This window comes from Vipera berus (genome assembly GCF_964194415.1).
Source record: "Vipera berus genome assembly, chromosome: 14".
Taxonomy (NCBI): Eukaryota; Metazoa; Chordata; class Lepidosauria; order Squamata; family Viperidae; genus Vipera; species Vipera berus.
The window spans coordinates 4,588,120-4,611,610 of NC_138217.1; the positions used below are offsets into that span (position 1 = coordinate 4,588,120).

At 46.4% G+C, this 23,491-nt stretch overlaps 1 protein-coding gene across 1 annotated transcript in view; it reads left to right on the top strand.

Moving 5' to 3' along the window:
- Positions 1-23,491, top strand: part of AACS (acetoacetyl-CoA synthetase) — a 42,753-nt gene that overhangs the window by 8,570 nt on the left and 10,692 nt on the right. Inside the window, exons 5-15 of the mRNA XM_081339162.1 lie at positions 2,336-2,433; positions 5,468-5,582; positions 7,038-7,119; positions 8,778-8,925; positions 9,942-10,022; positions 15,337-15,461; positions 16,374-16,438; positions 17,683-17,805; positions 20,582-20,695; positions 22,445-22,570; positions 23,137-23,206. Of these exons, the coding sequence (XP_081195288.1) occupies positions 2,336-2,433; positions 5,468-5,582; positions 7,038-7,119; positions 8,778-8,925; positions 9,942-10,022; positions 15,337-15,461; positions 16,374-16,438; positions 17,683-17,805; positions 20,582-20,695; positions 22,445-22,570; positions 23,137-23,206 (1,147 nt within the window). The remainder of the gene's footprint in view (positions 1-2,335; positions 2,434-5,467; positions 5,583-7,037; positions 7,120-8,777; positions 8,926-9,941; positions 10,023-15,336; positions 15,462-16,373; positions 16,439-17,682; positions 17,806-20,581; positions 20,696-22,444; positions 22,571-23,136; positions 23,207-23,491) is intronic.

Sequence of the window (23,491 nt, forward strand, 5' to 3'; positions counted from 1 at the left end):
GCAAGAAAACAGCCAAGCTCAGAGACCACCAAGGACCCCACAGTCCTCCTCCTCCTCCTCCTCCTCCTCCTCCTCCTCCCAAACCTCATTCTCTTTTAGTGCTGATGATATTCCCTAGTTGGGTAATGAAACATCTGCAAGAAAACAGCCCAGCTCAGAGAGCACCAAGGACCTCATCGGAGGAAAATCACCTGCCATGTTGCTCTCCAGCACACACTCAGTCAAGGAGGACCTAGATCTCTGGCACCAACCACAGGCCTCCGATTGACCTCTTCTGCCCTCACAGTCAACATTGGCAGCTCATGTCTGGTTGTCGACCTGCAATTGGGTCTCTTGCTCCATCGTCCCTTGTGTTGCAATGCAGCAATTGACACATTGCCTCGGTTTGCGTTGGGTTTTCCCCTTGGAGAAGGTCTTGAGTAACTGGTTGTGTGTGTGTGTGTGTATGTGTGTAGGTGAGGCCTGGAACTCGGCTTCCTATTGGGAGTTGTGTGCCCCCCCCAAAAAACAAAACAACCCCCAAGTGGCAATTTAATCCATATTTTTGCCTAATCCTCCAGCCTTTGGGTTGAGATGCTTCCAAAGTTAGGTTAGAAGTGGCCACTGCTTCGCACGTACGACCGTTGCAGCATCCTGCTGGGGTCACGCGATCACCATTTTGTGACCTTCCCCGCCAGTTTCCCACAAGCAAACTCAATGGTGGAATCTGGACTCATTTAATAGCCATACAGTTTGCTTACTGACTGCAATGATTGGCTTGACTGGGGTGGGGGACGACAAAAAGTTCGCAATCTCTGATTCGACTCATTCAAAGACCACTTGGCTTAGGAATAGAAATGCTGGTCCCTATTGTGGCCGTTAAGTCGAGGATTACCTGTAAACCATAGCACGATCCTTCTGGCCTGGGTTGAACAGGATTATCAAGCTGCTCATTGTGACTTATCTTGGCTTTGTGGCTCAAACCAGCCAGGCCTGATCTTGGCCCAGTAAGGAAGTAAGCATCAGGTTCCCATCAGGTTTCAAAATCTGTCACCGAGCCTGAAGGACCAGTTTGGGGCTGAGTGTCTGTAGCCATTCCTCTCCTTTGGACCTCGATGGTCCTCCCTCAAGGGATCCAGCCCAGATCTTGAGGGACCTCCTGGGTGCAGGATCTTCTTCCTTGGTGACCACGGAGATGCTACAATGGACGTGGGTTTTCAAAGAGAAGGGCAGGACGTGGAGCTTCCCTCTTGCCAGACACGGTTTGGGATTGTGCAAGCTCTTGCTTTGTGCAATTCAGCCGGGTTGTGTCACCTGTCGGGGGAGTCGGCAGTTTAGATCTGGCAGGTGAGAGGCATCAGGGACGGTTTTGAGGCAACTGATCTCCATGGGACTTTGACTTTCTTGATCACTTGGTGGGAGAACAGGATAGAAATAGAATAGAATAGAATAGAATAGAATAGAATAGAATAGAATAGAATAGAATAGAATAGAATAGAATAGAAATACAGAATAGAATAGAATAACAGAATAGAATAGAATAGTACAGAACAGAAATACAGAATAGAATAGAATAGAATAGAATAGAATAGAATAGAATAGAATAGAATAGAATAGAATAGAAATAAGGAATGGAATAGAATTGAATAGAATAGAAAATGGAATGGAATAGAATTGAATTGAATAGAAATAAGGAATGGAATAGAATAGAATAGAATACAAATAAGGAATAGAATAGAATAGGAATACAAATAAGGAATAGAATAGAATAGAATAGAATAGAATACAAATAAGGAATAGAATAGAGTAGAAAATGGAATGGAATAGAATAGAAAGATTGTAGAATAGAATGGAATAGAATAGGATATAGAATAGAATATAGAGTAGAATAGAATATAGAGTAAAATATAGACTAGACTAGAAATAGAATAGAATAAAATATAGAATAGAGGAGAATATAGAATAGAGTAAAATTGAATATAGAATAGTAGAGTAGAATAGAATACAGAATAGAATAGAATACAGAATAGAGTAGAATAGAACAAAAACTTTATTGTCACTTTAAACGTACGTTAAACAGCATACCTTAAAAATGAAATTTCGTTGCATTCAGCTCTCAAAAAAATACCATTATGCATATAGCCCCGTACACATACAAACGCACACACATATGACACAGAGAAACCTCACAGTCTAGTTCGAATGTATACAAATACCTGCCCCCCCCCCCAAAAAAAAGAATCCTGAGAATTTACAAGAGGGCTGCATAAGGAACAAAGCCGTTACAGAATCTGGTAGTTCTGCTCTAACGATCCATCCTTCATCCCTTCCTCTTCCGTTTTTGCCACCCTTCCAGGTTATCTGCCTAACAGCATCCATGCGGTGGAGGCCATGCTAGCCGCTGCCAGCATCGGGGCCATCTGGAGTGCCACATCACCGGATTTTGGCATCAATGTGAGTGGTTCCCCTCCCCCCCCCCAAATCCTCCTCCTACAGTTGCACTTTCCATTGGCGCCAAGCAATGCCAGGAGTCCTCGGCTTACGAGCATTCGTTTAACGACCGAAGTTACAATGATGCCGAAACCCTATCTTAACAAAATGAAATTCATTGTGGAGAAAAGTAAAGTCTTAACACTTAGGCAAGAAAAACCCAAAGTGCACATATAGATTGGGTGAAACCAGGCTTAATAGGAGCAAACTGTGAGAAGGGATCTTGGGAGTGTTAGTGGACGATCAATTAAATATGAGCCAAGGGTTTGCACTGGCAGACAAGAAAGCCAGCGCAATCCTAAGTTGCATTAACAGAGGGATTCAATCAGGTTCGCGTGAGGTATTACTAACACGCTATAAAGTCTTAGTAAGACCACACCTAAAATACTGCAACCAGTTTTGGTTTCCACACTATAAAAAAGATGTTGAGATTCTGGAAAGAGTGCAGAGAAGAGCAACAAAGATGATTAGGGGACTGGAGGCTAAAACATAAGAACAACGGTTGCAGGAACTGGGCATGGCTAGTCTAGTGAAGAGAAGGACCAGGGGAGACCTGATAGCAGTCTTCCAATATTTGAGGGGCTGTCACAGAGAGGAGGGGGTCGACCTATATTCCAAACCCCCTGAAGGCTAGACAAGGAATAACGGATGGAAACTAATCAAGGAGAGATTCAACCTGGAAATAAGGAGAAATTTTCAGACAGTGAGAACTATCAGCCGATGGAACAGACGTTGCCTTCAGAGGTTGTGGGAGCTTCATCACTGGAAGCTTTCAAGAAGAGACTGGACAGCCATCTGTCAGAAATGGTGTAGGGTCTCCTGCTTGGGCGGGGGGTTGGACTAGATGACCTACAAGGTCCCTTCCAACTCTGTTATTCTGTTATTTTGAAGAAAGGAACTTATACAACTTCGTATCATGTGATCAAAATTTGGACACTTGGAAACTGGCCGGCATTTATGACAGTTGCAGTGTCCAGGGTGTGTCTCACGCGATTGTCATTTGTGATCTTCCCAGCCAGCTTCTGGCAAGCAAAATCAATGGGAAAAACTAGATTTGCTTAATGACTATGGCCAAAGTTGTAAAATCGGGTCTGGCTAGTTTAATGACCACATTGCTTAGCAGTGGAAGTTCTGTATTGTCCTAAATCGAGGACAACCTGTTGACTTCAGATTTGACTTTTTTATTGCATCACCAGAAGAGGGTAGTCAAGCTCCCGTTTTTTATCCAAAGACCGGGCTTTTGGGGGGGGCGGAATGGATCTGATGCTTATAGTCACAGTTCATATAAATGTGTGTGTGTGTGTGTGTGTGTGTGTGTGTAAGTGCAATTTAGGGCATTGGACAGGCAATTAAGATCTCAGTCGAATGTAATTTTAAAGTCTCTCTATGTGTGTGTGTATGTAATTTAGGCCACCCGACCTGCAATTAAGATCTCAGCTGAATTTAATTTTAAAAGTCATTCATGGGCTGAGCTGGAAGCAAACTTGCAACATGAAAATAAGTAGCTGTAACATGGCTGGTCTTCTGTCCGCTGGAGATGTTTGGAGGGTGGACATCTAGTTCCTTGAATGGTGGAACAAGCTGGACAGAAGACCCATTGTGCGTGGGGGCCTGACTAGGACAGTGTGTCCCTACTACAGGTCCTGGCTTGTCTGAGTAAACTAAATCTCCATCTCTGGATGCAAGGAGGAATTACATCAAAGGTACAAGTACACACTAGGTGAGACTTGGCTCAAAAACTGTAATTTGTGAGAGGGACCTTGGAGTCCTAGTGGACGATCATTTAACCATGAGCCAGCAGTGTGCAGCAGCAGCCAAAAAAGCTAATATAATCCTGGGTTGCATAAACAGAGGCATAGAATCAAGATCACACAAACTTTATAAAACCCTAGTGAGATCACACCGGGAATACAATTTTGGTCACCATGTCACAAAAAAGAAGTTGAGAGTTTGGAAAAAATTCAGAGAAGAGCAACTAAGATGATCCAAGGCCTGGAGACTAAAACATACGAAGAACGGCTGCAGGACTTGGGTTTGGCCAGTCTAAAGAAGAGAAGAAATAGGGGAGACATGATTGCAATATTCCAGTATTTGGGGGGCTGCCACAAAGAAGAGGGGGCCACGTTATTCTCCAAAACACCAGAGGGCAGGACAAGAAGCAACGGATAGAAACTGATCAAGGAGTGAATTAAGGAGAAACTTCTTGACAGTGAGGACAATCAACCAGTGGAACAGTTTTGCCTTCAGATGTTGTGGGCGCTCCATCACTGGAGGTTTTTAAGAATAGGTTAGACAGTCACTTGTCTGAGATGGTGTAGGTTCTCCTGCTTGAGCAAAAGGTTGGACTAGAAGACCTCCAAGGTCCCTCCCAGCTCTATTCTATTCTAGTAAATTGCCTTTGTCTTGGACCTGAGTCTCAGATCTCTTCTGCACGGAAGGGGTTGGCTAGGGATGTTATGGTCCACCTGAGCTAGGACAACCTGGAGAAAATTGCGAGCTGCACAGAATCATTTGCTGAGATGGCAAATGCTCTAAAAAAAATTCAATAAACACAGGTAGTCCTTGACTTAACGACCACAGTGGGGGCCCCCAGGTTTTTGTCACGAAGGGAGACATTTGTTTAAGCGCATTTTGCCCCATCTTATGAGCTTTCTTGCCACCTTTGTGAAGTGAATCACCGCAGCCAATGACTTGGTAACCCGGTCGTTAAGTGAATCACGGCTTCCCCGCCGGGTTTGCTGGTCGGAAGTTGATCACATGACCTTGGGACACAGCAGTGGTCATAAGTATGAAGCAGTTGCCAAGACGCTGAGGATTCTACAAAGGTCGTAAGTGTGAACAATGGTCGTCAGTTGCTTTTTTTCCGTGCTGTTGTAACTTCGGTCACTAAATGAACGGTAGTAAGTTGAGGACCGCTTGTAACTAAAAGCCAACCCTTCCATCCATGTTTGTTGAATTCTCTGCTAAGGCCTGCTTCCCTCTAACCATCTGCCCGCAGGGTGTCCTGGATCGGTTCTCCCAAATTCAACCCAAGTTAATCTTCTCTGTCGAAGCCGTCATCTACAACGGGAAACAGCACAATCACCTGGACAAGCTGCACAGGGTGGTCAAAGGTGAACCAGTCGCTTTTCATGCTTGAATAGGATTCCTCTCCCTCCTGTCTGAATGCAACATGAGGAATGCGCCCTAAAGAGCTCTGGTGGTGCAGTGGATGGAAGGCAGTCCTGCAGGCTAATTCTGCCGGCTGCCGGCAGTTCGATCCTAACCGGCTCAAGGTTGTCTCAGCCTTCCATCCTTACAAGGCCGGTAAAATGAGGACCCAGATTGTTGGGGGGCAACAGGCTGGTTCTGTAAATTGCTTAGAGAGGGCTGTAAAACACTGTGAAGCGGTATATAAGTGTAAGGGTTATTGCTAGTGCGATTCCTTCCTCCCTCCCTTTTTTCCCCTTCTTCCTCCCCCTTCCTCCTCCCTCCCTCCTTCCCTCCTCTTCCTTTTCTTCTCTCCCTTTCCTTCCTTCCTTCCTTCTTCCTTCCTTCCTTCCTTCCTTCCTTCCTTCCTTCCTTCCTTCCTTCCTTCCTTCCTTCCTTCCTTCCTTCTTCCTTGTTCCCTCACATCCCTTCCTTATGTCCCTCCCTCCCTTTCTCTCCCCTCCTTCCCTCCCATCTCTTTCCCCTTCCTTCCTTCCTTCCTTCCTTCCTTCCTTCCTTCCTTCCTTCCTTCCTTCCTTCCTTCCTTCCTCCCTCCCTCCCTCCCTCCCTCCCTCTCCCTCCCTTCTAACCCTGATGATGTTACCTAGTTGGGTAATGAAACGTCTGCAAGAAAGCAAGCTCAGAGAGCATCAAGTGCTCCATAGCCCGTCCTTCCTTCCTTCCTTCCTTCCTTCCTTCCTTCCTTCCTTCCTTCCTTCCTTCCTTTCTTCCTTCCTTCCTTGTTCCCTCACATCCCTTCCTTATGTCCCTCCCTCCCTTTCTCTCCCCTCCTTCCCTCCCATCTCTTTTCCCTCCCTCCCTCCCTCCCTCCCTCCCTCCCTCCCGTCCTTCCTTCCTTCCTTCCTTCCTTCCTTCCTTCCTTCCTTCCTTCCTTCCTTCCTTCCTTCCTTCCTTTCTTCCTTCCTTCCTTGTTCCCTCACATCCCTTCCTTATGTCCCTCCCTCCCTTTCTCTCCCCTCCTTCCCTCCCATCTCTTTTCCCTCCCTCCCTCCCTCCCTCCCTCCCTCCCTCCCTCCCTCCCTCCCTTCCTTCCTTCCTTCCTTCCTTCCTTCCTTCCTTCCTTCCTTCCTTCCTTCCTTCCTTCCTTCCTTCCTTCCTTCCTTCCTTCCATGGTGCACAGTGACATTACACACTAACTGCCCACTGCCTGCAGTTCGATTCTCACCAGCTCAAGGTTGACTCAGCCTTCCATCCTTCCGAGGTTGGTAAAAGGAGGACCCAGATTGTTGGGGGCGGGGCATAGGCTGACTCTGTAAACCGCTTAGAGAGGGCTGTAAAGCACTGTGAAGTGGTATATAAGTCTAAGTGCTATTGCTATTTGATCATCTTTGCATTTCTGGCCCTCTTTTTGCTTTTAGGGCTTCCGGATCTGAAAAAAGTGGTTGTGATCCCCTACGTATCTTCAAGAGAATCCATAGATATTTCCAGAATCCCAAACAGGTATAAAGCTTTGAAGGACATGATGGGAATTGGCTGAGGCACCTTCAGATTAGCAAGACTCTCTTCCTATAACCTTATCACAAAAGTACAGGCAGTCCTTGACTTACCACCACGATTGGGACCACTGTCTCCATCGGCAGTTGTTAAATGAATCGCCCCCAATTTTAAAACGGTTTTTTTACCATGGTCATTAAGGGGATCTGGCTTCCACCATTGACCTTCCCCCTTGTCGGAAGCCAGCAGGGAAGGTCACCAGTGGAGATCACGTGACCCCAGGACACTCACTGCATCTGCCCTAAATACAGGCGCCCAAATTTTGATCCCATGGCCGGAGATGCTGTGATGGTTGTAAGGGTGAGGACCAGTCTGAAAGTCACTTTTCCCAGTGCCGTTGTAATTTTGAACAGTCACTAAATGAACGGACAGGCAGTCCTCAACATAAAACAGTTCATTTAGCGAGCTTTTGAAGTTACGACGACACTGGAAAAAAGTGATTAATGACTGTTTTTCACACATCCATTGTAGCATCTCCGTGGTCACGTTATTTACATTCAGACGCTAGGCAACCGACTCATGACGGTTGCCGTGTCCCGGGAGGGGGTCACCTCATCCCCTTTTGCGACCTCCTGGCAACCAAAGTCAAGGGGGGGGGAGCCAGATTGACTTCACAACCAGGTTACTAATTTATCAACTGCAGTGATTCACTTCAGGGGGAGGGCCTTCTCTGTGGGAGCACCAGCCCTATGGAATCAGCTCCCCCCTGAGCTTCGGATGGCCCAAAACCTCCAATCCTTTCGCCGCGGCCTCAAAACACTCCTGTTCCACCAGGCTGACCTAGACTGACAGGCATTTCAATTAATTATATTTAGAATTTTTAATTTATTTTTAATCTTTAATTTTAATTTATTACGCAGATGATTTCAATTTTATTTTTATCTTGATTTCTGTACTTATTATATGTTTTGTTGTTAGCCGCCCTGAGTCCTTCGGGAGATAGGGCGGGATATAAATCCCATCAATCAATAAATAAATAAATAATAAATACTTCAGAATGATGGCAAGATAAGTCGTAAAATGGGGCAGAGCTCACTAAACAAATTTCTCACTTAGCAACGTACATTTTGAGTACAATTGTGGTCCTAAGTGAAGGACTTACCTGTATTAACTTGGGTGTCTCTAGTTCCCGAGGTTGATCCTGCTTTGCAGTGCTGATGGTTGCATAGAAAAAATGTCATGGTTCCGATTAATGAGAGAGTTCAAACAACATTCAGGCATTGTTTTATCTAAGAGGTCTATCTATAATAATGAAACGAAGCATCGGCACTCATGGATGGATGCCAGAATCTGAATTCTCCTCCCCTTGACCCCCACATCACACAGAATTTCCCTCCCTTATTTACACGTCATGAATCACATTTACCAATTAATTCAACACACAAAGTTTCACTTCCCTTCTGAAGCGGCTCCCTTATCTTGTCAAAACATCCGGGTTGCATTTCTCCCGTGTTTTAGTGATTCAAAACCCAACAGTTAAAGCAAAAGGCTGCCTCTTATATTGTCAGTGCAAAAACATGTCAATGCAGCATTGACAAAAAAAAAATCTTAATAATACAGAAATGATTTTTTTTTTTACCTTTTTTCCTTCCTTTTTCACTCAGCGTGTTTTTAGAAGATTTTCTCGGAACGAGCCAAGGAGACCAGGCGCCGCAGCTGGAGTTTGAGCAGCTTCCCTTCAGCCACCCGCTTTTTATCATGTACTCTTCAGGCACGACGGGCGCCCCAAAATGCATGGTGCATTCTGCAGGGGTGGGTCTCCCTTTTAAAGTGATTTTGCATCCGGCATGGAATGCACAGATATTAGTCGTATGGGAGAAAACACATGTTAGCGTAATACACCCGTGATCAGGACGCGTGGTCACTTTTGTAAGATTTAAGAAATTCAAATAATTGTATGTCAAGTTTAAAATAATATTTTAAAATAGGTTCGTGAAATGGTGAGTTCTAGTTCTGCCATAGGAATGGAAGCCAACTGGGTGACTTTGGGCCAATAACCGGGAGAGGGTGAGTTCTAATCCAGCTTTAGTCATGGAAGCTAGCTGGGTGACTTTGGGCCAATCACTGGGAGAGGGTGAGTTCTAGTTCCACCTTTGGCATGTAAAGCAGCTGGGTGACTTTGGGCCAATCACCGGGAGATGGTGAGTTCTGGTCCTGCCTTAGTTATTAAAGCCAGCTGGGGGACCTTGAACTAATCACCAGGAGAGGGTGAGTTCTAGTTCCACCTTTGGCATGTAAACCAGCTGGGTGACTTTGGGCCAATCACTGGGAGACAGTGAATTCTAGTCCTACCTCAGCCATGAAAGCCATTTGGGTGGCTTTGGGCTAATCATCAGGAGGCGGTGAGTTCTAGTCCTGCCTCAGCCATAAAAGCCCGCTGGGTGGCATTGGGCCAATCACCAGTTCGTTGTTGTGTGTGGGAAATAGGAAGTTGTATGGGATATGTTCGCCTGCCTCAAGTTATTTCTAAAAATAATGAAGATGGGATACAAATAAAATAAGTGGTTTGCCCTGGATTGAAACCTCAAATGGATTGATTTGATTTCTCTGTACATATTCGTAAGTGAACCATTGTGTGGCTGTTGCAGGATTTGCAGTTTAATGCTCCAGAATCATTGTGAACTCTTTGGCGTGCAAACAAGTTATTTGAGTGCTTGACTCTGTTTTGCTAATTCAGATTTAAATTAAACTAAAATTTCATTTTATCTTTCTGATGCAATTTAAACTCTCTTCTCTCTTATTTTTTTTATATGTATATATCCCTATAGGGGACTTTGATTCAGCACCTGAAGGAACATATCCTTCACGGGAACATGAGCAGTAATGATGTCATCATATACTATACCACGGCAAGTGACTTTTTCTTTAATAAAGGAGAATATGTGTAGCTCGGGGTTGGCATGAGGGATCCTCGGTGCTCTCTGAGCCTGGTTGTTTTCTTGCAGACGTTTCATTTCCCAACTAGGTAAAGTCATCAGTGCTAGAAGGAAGTGGAATTGAGGGTGGGAGGGAGGGAGGGAGGGAGGAAGGAAGGAAGGAAGGAAGGAAGGAAGGAAGGAAGGAAGGAAGGAAGGAAGGAAGTCTAACAACTTCTATAATCTTGAGATGCCCTTGAATAAGAAGGATGGAAGGAAGGAACGTTGGAATAAAGGGAGGGAGGGAGGGAGGGAGGGAGGAAGGAAGGAAGGAAGGACGGACGGACGGACGGACGGACGAACTGTGGTGGTCCTTGGCGCTCTCTGAGCCTGGTTGTTTTCTTGCAGACGTTTCATTTCCCAACTAGGTAAAGTCATCAGTGCTAGAAGGAAGTGGAATTTATGGAGGGAGGGAGGGAGGGAGGGAGGGAGGGAGGGAGGGAAGGAAGGAAGGAAGGAAGGAAGGAAGGAAGGAAGGAAGGAAGGAAGGAAGGAAGGAAGGAAGGAAGGAAGGACTGTGGTGGTCCTTGGTGCTCTCTGAGCTTGCTGGCTTCTTGCAGATGTTTCCTTACCCAGCTAGGTAACATCATCAGTGCTAGAAGGGATTGAATTTAGGGAGGGAGGGAGGAAAGGAAGGAAGGAAGGAAGGAAGGAAGGACTAACTGTGGGGTCCTGGGTACTCTCTGAGCTTGCTTGTTTTCTTGCACACCTTTTATTACCCAGCTAGGTAATGTCATCAGTGCTAGATGGGAGTGGGATTGCAGCAAGAGGAGGAGGGCTGTGGGGTCCTTGATGCTCTCTTGAGTTTGGTGGCTTTCTTCTAGACATTTCATTAGCCAACTAGGTAACATCATCAGTGCTAGTAAGAAGTGTTGTTTGCTGCCGGTTTATATTCTGGGGTCTTGCCTGTCTGGGTGGGCGGGTGGTGGTCTCAGGGATTCTTTGGTTGGGCTGTTTACTAATGGCTTTTTGGCAGTTTCCTGATTGTGGGATATAATTGCTTGCTTCATTGCTTGTCTGAAGGTGACCTTGGAGTTAATCTATGCTGATCTGGGTGCTTATGGCTGGTGGAGAGGTGCTGGGGGTTTTTTTTGTTCCTTTTTGGCCTGGCTGATTGTCTCTTTTGCATCGTCTATCAATGTTGTTATGTTGACTTTTTCTTTCCATAAAAGCAAAGGTTAAATGGTTGAAAGTCTTCGAACATCCTTTTGAGGCGCCCGGATGTGCTGCCTTTGCGTGTTCCCCCTCTTCGAGAAAAGCTGCCTCGTCCTCCGAGGAGACCCGGTTAGCTTAGCCCAAGATTAAATGCAGATTAAAATCAATTACTGCATATGCTTGCGGATAAGCCCATCTGTGGATAAGCCCGCTCTTGAAAATTTTTGCATCTTTTCATTTTCACAATTGGCTTAACTGCAGGTGGCAGAAGCTTCGCGGTATTTTGGTTTAAAATTGCAGACTTTGTTTATCCATGGATGGTCTGAAAAGTGAGTATTATACAGGATGCAGATACCGACAAATCACAATCGGGACTGGAATGTCTGACACTAAGCAGGGTGTTCATTATGTGAGTTGTGCCTGATTGTATGATCTTTTTTTTTTGCTACAGTCATTAAGTGAGTCACACAGTCGTTAAGGAAATCCTGTTTCTCCTCTTGACTTTGTTGGTAGTCCTCTGGGAATAGAATAGGTAGAGTAGAGTAGAGTAGAGCTGGAAGGGACCTTGGAGGTCTTCTAGTCCAGCCCCATACTCAAGCAGGAGAACCTATAACATTTCAGACAAGTGACTGTCCAGTCTCTTCTTAAAAAACTTCAATGATGGAGCGCCCATGATTTCTGGTGGCAAGCTGTTCCACTGGTTAATTGTCCTCATTGTCAGGAAGTTTCTCCTTAATTCCAGGTTGCTTCTCTCTTTGATAAGTTTTCAACCATTGTTTCTTGTCCTTCCCTCTGGTGCTTTGGTGAACAACATGCCCCCCTCTGCCTTGTGGCAGCCCCTCAGATACTGGAAGATGGCTATCATGTCACCCCTATTTCTTCTTTTCTTTAGACTACCCAAATCCAAGTCCTGTAGCCGTTCTTTATATGTTTTAGTCTCCAGGCCTTTAATCATCTTAGTTGCTCTTCTCTGAACTTTTTCCAAACTCTCAACATAATTTTTGCGATATGGTGACCAAAATTGGCTGCAGTATTCAAGGTGTGGTCTTACTAGGGTTTTATAAGGTAAAGGTAAAGGTTCCCACGCACATGGGTACTAGTCGTTTCTGACTCTAGGGGCCGGTGTTCATCTCCGTTTCAAAGCCGAAGAGCCAGTGTTTGTCCGAGGACGTCTCCGTGGTCCTGTGGCCGGCATGACTAGACGCCAAAGGCTCACGGAAGGCTGTTACCTTCCCACCGGAGTGGTCCCTATTTTTCTACTTGCATTTTTACGTGCTTTTGAACTGTTAGGTTGGCAGAAGCTGGGAAGAGTAACAGGCGCTCACTCTGTTACGCGGCACTCGGGATTCGACCCGCCAAACTGCCGACCTTCTGATCGACAAGCTCAGCGTCCTAACCCTCTGAGCCACCGCATTCCTATGTAGGGTTTTATAAAGCGGTACTAATACTTCGCGTGATCTTGATTTTGTGCCTCTGTTTATACAACCCAGGATTGTATTAGCTTTTTTGGCTGCTGCTGCACTCTGCTGGCTCATGAACGGTGACCATGGGACCCTTGGATGTTGCGAGAGTCATAAATATGTGATGGTTGCCAAATGCCTGAGTTTTGGTCATGTGACTGCAGGGACATTTTAATTGTAAGTGCGAGGGCCGGCTGTGAATCACTTTTTTCAGCAGCCTTGTAATTTCAGATGGCCACTAAATGAATGGTTGTAACTGTACGTGGATACCTTAAAAAAGCACCGGTGGTCTGCAATTCACAACTATTCACATAGTGATTGTTCAGAGTTACGACAGTATGAAAAAGGTGAACTTACGAGCGTTTTTACACTTGCAGCGTCCCCGGGGTCACGTGATCAGAGTTTGGAGGCTTGGCAACTGACATGTACTTACGACGGTTGCAGTGTCTCGGGGTGACGCCGTCCCCCTTTTGTGACCTTCTGAGAAGCAAAGTCAATGGGGAAGCCAGATTCGCTTAACAACCTTTGCTACTAATTTACCAACTGTAATGGTTCCTTTAGCAACTGTGGCAAGAAAGGGACAATGCAGCAAAACCGCACTTAACATCTGTGTTGCTTAGCAGCAAAAATCTTTTGGCTCAGTTGTCCAGGACTACCTGTACGATTGTCTCCCCTGATCCGCATTTTTGAGTACATTTTTAACCCCTAAGCTTCTCAGATCGTCCGCATGTGTGTATAATAGCATGGGAGCTTCCTAGAGCAGTGGTGGCACACCTATGGCATGTGTGGCAGAGGCGGCACTCAGAGCCCACTCTCTGGGCACACGCGCCGTCGCTGCCAGCAGCTTGCGCAGGTCCATTAGGCCGCCACTACCTGGAGCGGCAGCCCCACCCAACACAAAGGAGCCAAAATGACCAGCTAGCAAGCTCAAGTAGAGGTGGCAGAGGACGCCCACACCCAGCAAGCCAAAGGCCACCCCGAGCAGAGAAAGCCGGATCCCCATCGGTGCCGTGGTCCCCCAGTCCCAGCTAGGACTGTGTGCCTCGCTCCCATTTATGCTGGGCCTCCTGACCACCTCCCCATCCGCCAGAGACCCCCCTGGATCTCCCCCAACCCTGCCCGGCCCCCACAGGCATCCCCCCCCCATGAGCAACGTCGAGGTGGCCATGCCCACCCCAGCCACACCCACCCGGTGCCGTGACAACGGCAGCCATGCCCAAGAGCCTTGGTGGAGCAGTGGGCTAATGCCTCCTTAACTAACACCAGCTGCCTGCAATTAGTGCAGGTTCGAGTCCCACCAGGCTCAAGGTTGACTCAGCCTTCCATCCTTCCGAGGTCGGTAAAATGAGGACCCAGATTGTTGGGGGCAATTAAGCTGACTTTGTAATAATGCCGCTTGGGGGGGGGGCGAAAGCCCTAATAAGCAGGCATATACATAGAATGAAGGCTATTGCTAAGCACATTGGTTTGTGCTTAAATTGTAAGCCACCCTGAGTCTTCGGAGAAGGGCGGGATATAAATGGGATTAAAAAAATAAATAAAAATGCCCACCCAGTGGGCTACGCCCCCATGCCCCCCCTGAGGGCACCACAGTGCTGATGCGGCCCTGTCACTTTGTGATAAATAAGTGGGTTTTGGGTTGTGCTTTGGGCACTCGGTCTCTAAAAGGTTCGCCATCATTGTCCTAGACCTAGACGGAGGGGGGGGGAGTTTCTTGTGCCTGGGAGCGGGAGGGGGCACTGCTTTGCACGAGACTTGGGAAATTACATCATGCTTGGCACATGAGTCGTAGGTTGCGCTTGGCTAACAGTGCATGGGGTGTCTAGGAAATGTGCAAAAATGTGTCTTTGCAGGTCTAAAAACAGACGAAAAAGCAACAGCTTTTTCTACATAATCTACATTTGGACACTTGGCAGCTGACTCATGTTTATGACGGTTGCCTTGTCCCAGGATCATGTGATCATATTTATGCCGCTTGCAGTGTCCCAGGTCATGTGATCATACTTATGACGGTTGTCGTGTCCCAGGGTCATGTAATCATACTTATGATGGTTGCCGTGTCCCAAGGTCATGTGACCATATTTATGATGGTTGTTGTGTCCCAGGGTCATGTGATGATACTTATGATACCATGTCTCCCAGGTCATGCGACCATGTTTATGATGGTTGCCGTGTCCCAGGGTCATGCAATCATACAGTTGCCGTGTCCCAGGGTCATGTGACCATATTTATGATGGTTGTGTGTCCCAGGGTCGTGTGATCATACATATGACACAGTGTCCCCAGGTCATGCGACCATGTTTATGACGGTTGCCGTGTCCCAGGGTCATGTGACCATATTTATGATGGTTGTTGTGTCCCAGGTTCGTGTGATCATACATATGACACAGTGTCCCCAGGTCATGCGACCATGTTTATGACGGTGGCCGTGTCCCAGGGTCATGTGACCATATTTATGAGTGTTGTTGTGTCCCAGGGTCGTGTGATCATACTTATGACACCGTGTCCCCAGGTCATGCGACCATGTTTATGACGGTGGCCGTGTCCCAGGGTCATGTGATCCCCTTTTGCAACCTTCTGACAAGCTGATCTGCATAAGCTGGAAGAAGTCAATTGTCCTCTTTTCTTCCTAGACGGGCTGGATGATGTGGAATTGGCTGGTGTCTGCCCTCGCAGTGGGGGCCTCGGTGGTCCTGTACGACGGCTCCCCCCTGGTTCCTTCTCCCAACGTCTTGTGGGACTTGGTGGATCGAGTAGGGTACGTCAACCATCAGCCCAGACGGGCTAAGCATCTTCAGATGGACCCTGGTGTGTTTTCAGAGGTTTTGGCCTCTCAAGGTTGTTGAGAAAAAGACAGGGGAGACCTCCCAGAAAATTAGGAGAAGGTCCCATGCTCAGGGACGCGGTGGCTCAGTGGGCTAGGATGCTGAGCCTGTCGATCAGAAGGTCAGCAGTTTGGCGGGTCGAATCCCGACTGCCGCGTAGCAGAGTGAGTGCCTGTTACTCGTCCCAGCTTCTGCCAACCTAGCAGTTCGAAAGCACGTAAAAATGCAATTAGAAAAATAGGGACCACTACGGTGGGAAGTTAACAGCGTTCCGTGCGCCTTTGGCGTCTAGTCATGCCGGCCACATGACCACGGAGATGTCCTCGGACAAGCGCTGGCTCTTCGGCTTTGAAACTGAGATGAGCACCGGCCCCTAGAGTCGGAAACGACTAGCACGCATGTGCGCGGGAACCTTTACCTTTACCTACCCATGCTCAACTGAATTTGCAGTTTTGAGAAGTAGCTTTGAGAAGCAGAATCAGACTTGCTTTTTGATGGAGGTGAACCTTCCTTGATTTGCTGCAAATTGATCAAGGTTTTTCTATATGATGCTCAAGTGCCCTGCTTTAGATCCACGGCCCAGCCCCCGGGCAAGAAGCTACTTTTTGTCAAGAGGAATTCTCCGTATAGCGTGTAGATGTTGGGGAAAAAGTTAACTGGGAGCTTGGGAGGACCATCTGAAATGGTGGGATACCTTGCTGGGATAAAACCAGGCCATGTTTTTGTGTAATGTTTCCCTCTGCAAATCCTTCACTTGCAGAAGAAATTAATTTCCTGAGATTGCTCGAAAAACTCATGTCTGAGATTATAAACCATAAACAAGGATTGTTCTTCTCTGGCCATAGAATTACCATCCTTGGGACTGGTGCCAAGTGGCTGGCAGTGCTGGAAGAGAAGAATCTGAAGCCACGTAAGTATTAAGTATTATATTGGGGTTTTGCATCACACAAAACTGGTTTGTTCAACCATGGTTTGGTTTAATTCACACATGGTCCGTAAGCACCCAGGTAACCACCATGTTAGGGATGCAGTGGCTCAGTGGGTTAGGATGCTGAGCTTGTCGATCAGATGGTCGGCAGTTTGGCGGGTCGAATCCCGAGTGCCGCGTAACAGAGTGAGCGCCTGTTACTCGTCCCAGCTTCTGCCAACCTAGCAGTTCGAAAGCACATAAAAACGCAAGTAGAAAAATAGGGACCACTCCGGTGGGAAGGTAACAGCGTTCCGTGTGCCTTTGGCGTCTAGTCATGCCGGCCACATGACCACGGAGACGTCCTCGGACAAGCGCTGGCTCTTCGGTCCCTAGAGTCGGAAACGACTAGCACGTATGTGCGGGGGAACCTTTACCTTTACCTAACCACCATGTTATGGCCAAAGTGACTGAACTGGGTCACTCCTTTCTTGTTTCTCTCATTCCATCCCATAATATTTCCAAAGAGTTGCTACCTTATCACAAGCCAGGATCTTACCTGAATAAGTAGAAAACCAGTCAGCAAAGCTCAAGATTCTGAGACATATACTCAAACATGAGTACGGGCTTTGACGTGGTTTGAAGCTTGAAGTGGGTTGACTGGACTTGAGATGGTGGAATGTCGTGGTGCGGTTCCCACCATCTTCTTGTAAGATATCGATTGAAACACTCGTGGAACTGCTGAAGAAGTGGTGGAACATTTTGAGTAAAGTGGGCACCACCTGAGCTTCTTTTGAAATGTTTTGGGCAAGAAACATCTCATGTTCCTTCAGTCTACTGATCTGCATTTAGAATTTCCCCATGGCTGTTGATTCTACTTCACCTGGTTAAATCTGGAGTCCTCCTTGACTTTTGCTTGGAAGTCCCAGATCAGCCCCAGATCACAAGTGAGAATAGAATAGAATAGAATAGAATAGAATAGAATAGAATAGAATAGAATAGAATAGAATAGAATAGAATAGAATAGAATAGAATAGAATAGAATAGAATAGAATAGAGCTGGAAGGGACCTTGGAGGTCTTCTAGTCCAGCCCCCTCCCCCCCCCGCTCAAGCAGGAGAACCTATACCATCTCAGACAAGTGACTCTCCAGTCTTGTGAAAATGTGCTGCTCTTGAAGCCTCACAACACTGTTGAAATGGAGGGAGGGTGGACCAGGATTTACATCTGTGATGTCTTCTTCTCAAGGTGAAACCCACAACCTTCAGACCCTCCACACCATCTTGTCAACTGGGTCTCCCCTCAAAAGTCAAAGTTACGAGTACGTCTACCAGCACATCAAGAGCAGTGTTCTCCTGGGCTCCATTTCAGGTACCCCAAAAAGCTTTTAACTGAGAGACTTGTGCAAATACAAGTGAGAAGGACAAGGTCATTCTCTCCGGGCCATCTAGCCTGCTTTGAATTTACCCAAATTAGCTCAGTGTCATTGCTCCGACAGACAAAGACAAATAAAGCAGGACTCCGAGGCTTGCTAATTCCTGAAAGAACATGTTTATTCTTTTTTTTATTGAAAACTTTTACAAAATGTTTAATAATAACCCCCCACTCCCCATCAACCCTCCCCCCTTCCCTCCCACCCCCCCCCCCCCCCGGACTTCCCAAAGCAGAATACAGGGTATTACATATAGCAATCTTATGCAAACATATGCTTCAGCTGGTGCAGAGTGCAGCTGCACGGGTATTGATGGGAGCACCCCGATACTCCCATATTACACCCCTCCTGCGTGAGCTGCATTGGCTACCAGTTGCCCTCCGGGTGAGATTTAAGGTGCTGGTACTTACCTTTAAAGCCCTACATGGCTTAGGTCCGGGATACTTGCAGGACCATCTGCTGCCGGGAACGAATTCCCATCGTCCAGTACGCTCACACAGAGAAGGCCTCCTCAGGGGACCGTCGGCTAGACAATGTCGGCTGGCGACCCCCAGGGGAAGGGCCTTCTCTGTGGGAGCGCCAGCCCTGTGGAACCAGCTCCCCCTTGAGCTTCGGATGGCCCAAAATCTCCAATCCTTTCGCCACGGCCTCAAAACTCTCCTTTTTCCACCAGGCTGACCTGGACTGACAGGCATTTTAATTAATTATATTTAGAATTTTTAATTTATTTTTTATTTTTTAATTTTAATTTATTGCACAGATGTTTTTAATTTTATTTTTATCTTGATTTCTGTACTTATTATATGTTTTGTTGTTAGCCGCCCTGAGTCCTTCGGGAGATAGGGCGGGATATAAATCCCATCAATAAATAAATAAATAAATAAATGAGTCCTTCGGGAGAAGGGCGGTATATAAATAAAATTAAATAAATAAATAAATAAAAATATCTATTACAACGTTAACAAACCTTCCACCCTTTAACTCCCTTATAACAAAACTAAAGTAATTATAAATAACACTTCTATAATTGTAAAAATTATTCATATGCTATTTGAAACTTTTTAGTCCCATATTTGTTCTGAATATAATCAATCCATCTTTTCCATTCCAAAATATATTTTTCTTGTGACTGTTCTTTCAAATATGCTGAAACTTTTGCCATTTCAGCTATGTCCATTACTTTTAAGTATCCATTGTTCTATTGTAGGTCAATCTTCTTTCTTCCAATGTTGCGCCACCAAAGGTCTGGCTGCCGTTATTAAGTGTAACATTAATTTAGTTTCTATAACAGTACAATCCGAAATAATCCCCAATAAGAATAGCTGCGGAGTAAATCTTATTTTTTTCTTAAAAACTTTCTGAAAAATCCACCATATTTTTATCCAGAAGGCTTTAACATTTTTACATGTCCACCATATATGATAATAAGTTGCCTCTTCACTACCACATCTCCAACACTTAGGTGGTTGATTTGGATACATACATGCTAACTTTTTAGGATCTAAATGCCATCTATAAAACATCTTGTAAAAATTCTCTCTCAGGTTTTGTGCTTGCGTAAATTTTACATTTCTAACCCAATTTTTTCCCCCAAGTATCCATCAGAACATGTTTATTCGTACAATGCATCGGTACTTCCAAATTTAAACCACGACTGAAGAGATACATAACAATTCCCCAATGCAAAGTTAGAAAATCCCGCCCCCAAGTCTATGCAAACAACTACGTTTCTCCATACAGCTTGTTGGCGGGCTTTTCTTGGCACGCCCAGCCCGCAGTCCCGGGAGCAGAGGATGACCTTGGTTCTCACAGAGAAAGCCCGTGAGAAAGTTTGTTTTGGCTAGCCAAACACCCGCAACCCCCTTCCCTCTTTGCTGAGTGTGTCAGCTAAAAATGAGAAAGGAAAATGGCCACAGCCGTTCTCATTCAAAGTTGACACTTGGTTGTGTTCTTTATCAGATGAGACTGATAGTCTCCCTTTAATTTTGACCCACAAACTTCTGAAGTAGGTCAGGCTGGGAGTGAGTGACGGACTCAAAGATGCCTCTGGAGAGACCAGTGCAACATCTGAATGTGGTTAGTTGATGCTTCACTTTTGGGGCAAGCTTAGGTGGCTAGGATAATTCATTAATCCATGGCTCAATTCAGTAGCAGCATGCTACTGGAATTCAAGTTATTGGAGACCCTTCCAATGTCGGGTGATAGTGACTGGCCCAAGATCACTTTGTAGGGAACCAGGGTCTCATCCTAGCCAGGACAGCTCATGATCCCACACTGGTTCTTGTCTGAGAGAGAGGAGGTGGCCCAAAGTCACCCAGTGGACTTCCACGATTGAAGATAAACTGAAATCTGGATGTCTCCACACCCCTCTGGCTGTTAATGAGGTTCTTGGTAAACATTGAATCCACCTTGGGTCTAAGTCAGGGGTCTTCAAACTCGGCCCTTTTATGACTCATGGAATTCAACTCCCACAATTCCTCAGCCAGTTTGAAGACCCCTGGTCTAAGTGTTGAGGTTTCTAATCAGCTCAACGTTCTCCTCTGGACATGTCATTAGACACAAGGTGTAGAAGCTAGCTATGACTCGTGGGCCACCTGGAATCACTTACACAGACTTTTCTAGAGGCTTCCTCCATGATTTGCTTATTGCACGTAGGAATTTTGACCCTTTTGGGGAGCTGTCCTGGCAACATTTTCTCCGTCTCTCTGATTGTAGGAGGCACCGATATAGTTTCGTGTTTTATGGGTCATAACGTGACCATTCCGGTTTACAAAGGCGAGATCCAGGCGCGGAATCTTGCAATGGCAGTAGAAGCGTGGAATGAGCAAGGTAGGTCTGTTAAAGCCACCTCACCTTCCTGGACATCTCCATGATATTTTGCTTCACGTCAGAACAGAGAAAGTGGAACAAATCGTTAGGAACAACTAAGGATCATTACTCAAATGAGGAATTGATCTGTCTATTTTACTGAGATGGAATGGGAATGGGAATGGGAATAGAATGGAATGGGAATAGAATGGAATGGAATGGAATGGAATGGAATGGAATAGAATAGAATAGAATAGAATAGAATAGAATAGAATAGAATAGAATAGAATAGAATAGAATACCATCTCAGACAGGGGATTGTCTAGTCTCTTCTTAAAAACCTCCATTGATGGAGCGCCCACGATTTCTGGAGGCAAGCTATTCCAGTGGTTGATTGCCCACACTGTCAGGAAGTTTCTCCTTAATTCCAGGTTGCTTCTCTCCTTGATCAGTTTCCAACCATTATTTCTCATCCTTCCCTCTGGTGCTTTGGAGAGTAACGTGACCCCCTCTTCTTTGTGGCAGCCCCTCAGATACTGGAAGACTGCTATCATGTCTCCCCTATTTCTTCTTTTCTTTAGACTAGCCAGACCCAAGTCCTGCAGCTGTTCTTCGTATGTTTTAGTCTCCAGGCCTTTGATCATCTTAGTTGCTCTTCTCTGAATTTTTTCCAAACTCAACATCTTTTTAATAGTATGGTGACCAAAGTTGGCTGCAGCATTCCAGGTGTGGCCTGACTAGGGTTTTGTAAAGTGGTACTAATACTTCGCGTGATCTTGATTCCATGCCTCTGTTTATACAACCCAGGATTGTATTAGCTTTTTTGTCTGCTGCTGCACGCTGCTGGCTCATAGTCAAGCGATTGTCCACTAGGACTCCAAGGTCCCTCTCACAGTTGCTGTTTTTTGAGCCAGGTCTCACCCAATCTGTATTTGGTGATTTTTCCACAGTAGCTGGACCTGTTTGAGGGCCATCAGCACTTCTTGACTGTTTTCTTGCAGACGTTTTGTGACCCAGACATTTCATCAGTTCTAGAAGGGAGTGGTTGTCCCAAAGGTGTTTTTTTCGGGAGGCAACTGGAGATTCTTGTGTTGTTTTTTTTCTTGGAAGACGTTTCGCTTCTCCTCCAAGAAGCTTCTTCAGCTCTAACCGGATGGCGGGGAATAAAAGGATTGATACTCCTTGCAGACAGCTGGTCCATTTGCATCCTTTTAGAGAGACGTTGGGGCCATTTAGAGGTTGACCTGTGTCCTTAGGGTCACCTGAGCAGTACAAAATCAGTTAAGCCAGACATGTCAGACACAAGGCCCGGGGGCCGGATCCGGCCCGCGAAGTGGTTTCATGTGACCATCCTGGAAACAGTGAGGGAACGGCCCCCGCTGCTTTGGCCCTGGCCCAGAGACCCTCAGGTCTGTCCCACTCCTGCCCAGGCCCCCATAGGCACCCTTGATGCCAACCATGTAGAGCTGACCATGCCCAACCAGTAGGCCATACGCACTCTAGCCACGCCCACCCAGTAGGCCATACACACTCTAGCCACGCCCACCCAGTAGGCCATACACACTCTAGCCACGCCCACCCAGTAGGCCATACGCACTCTAGCCACGCCCACCCAGTAGGCCACGCCCACCCTGGCCACACCCACCCGGCCCCCTGAGGGCAACCGCAATGCTGATGCGGCCCTCAGTGAAATTGAGTTTGACACCCTTGAGTTAAGCAATACTTAAACTGGGGGGGCGGGATAACCCTTTTATCTGATTCTTCAATCAGGGGAGCCTGTTTGGGGAGAAAGTGGCGAGCTGGTTTGCACCAAACCTATCCCTTGTCAACCCACACATTTTTGGAACGATGAAAACGGAAGCAAATACCGGAAGGCGTATTTTTCCCGATTTCCAGGTACGTAAGTGAGAGATCCACACTCTTCAAGCTGAGACCGGGCGTGTGTATGTGTGTGTATTTGCTTTTTGGCCTTCCTAGTGTTACAGTAAACTAATATTTGAACACACCGAGTATTGCTGGGAGGACCAATATTTGCCTAGAGAATTGCCAATCTGATAGGACCGGCATCTGGATCCTTGTCTGTATTTGACTTTCTGATTTTGTTCCGCTCTGCCAGCAAAAGAGGAGAGGTTTTTTTTTGGGGGGGGGGGGTCATTCCTTTCCCTCTTACACTTTTCCGGCTTCTGAAGCAAGCTGCTGGTTTTGCAGTGCAAAAAAAAAGAGAGGTCGGCAGCTCCGGAGGCTGATGGTGTTGCCGGCTGCAAACATCTGGAAGGCAAAGCTGGGGAATTCTCACGGAGGAGAGCAAACTTGTCCACACAACTCTCCTCTTTTGTCTCTTCCGACACACACAACCCGAGCGTGCAATTCTTCAAAAGGCGGCAAGACCTGGTGGTGCTTAAAAAATTGTTTTTGTGGAGATTTGGTTGACCACCTTGTGGGTTGTTTTTTTTCCTGGACAGGTGTTTGGGCCCACGGAGATTACTGCAAAATTAACCCTCAGACGGGTGGGATCATCATGCTGGGCCGCAGGTGAGTTTGTCACTAGAGGTGACCCATTGGAAAGCAGAACAGAATAGAATAACCAGAGTTGGAAGTGACCTTGTAGGTCACCTAGTCCAACCCCCCGCCCAAGCTGGAGACCCTACACCAGTTCTGGCAGATGGCAGTCCAGTGTCTTCTTGAAAGCTTCCAGTGATGAAGCTCCCACCACTTCTGAAGTTGTTCTCGCTGTCAGGAAATTTCTAGGTTGAATCTCTCCTTGATCAGTTTCCATCCGTTGTTCCTTGTCTGGCCTTCAGGTGCTTTGAAAAATAG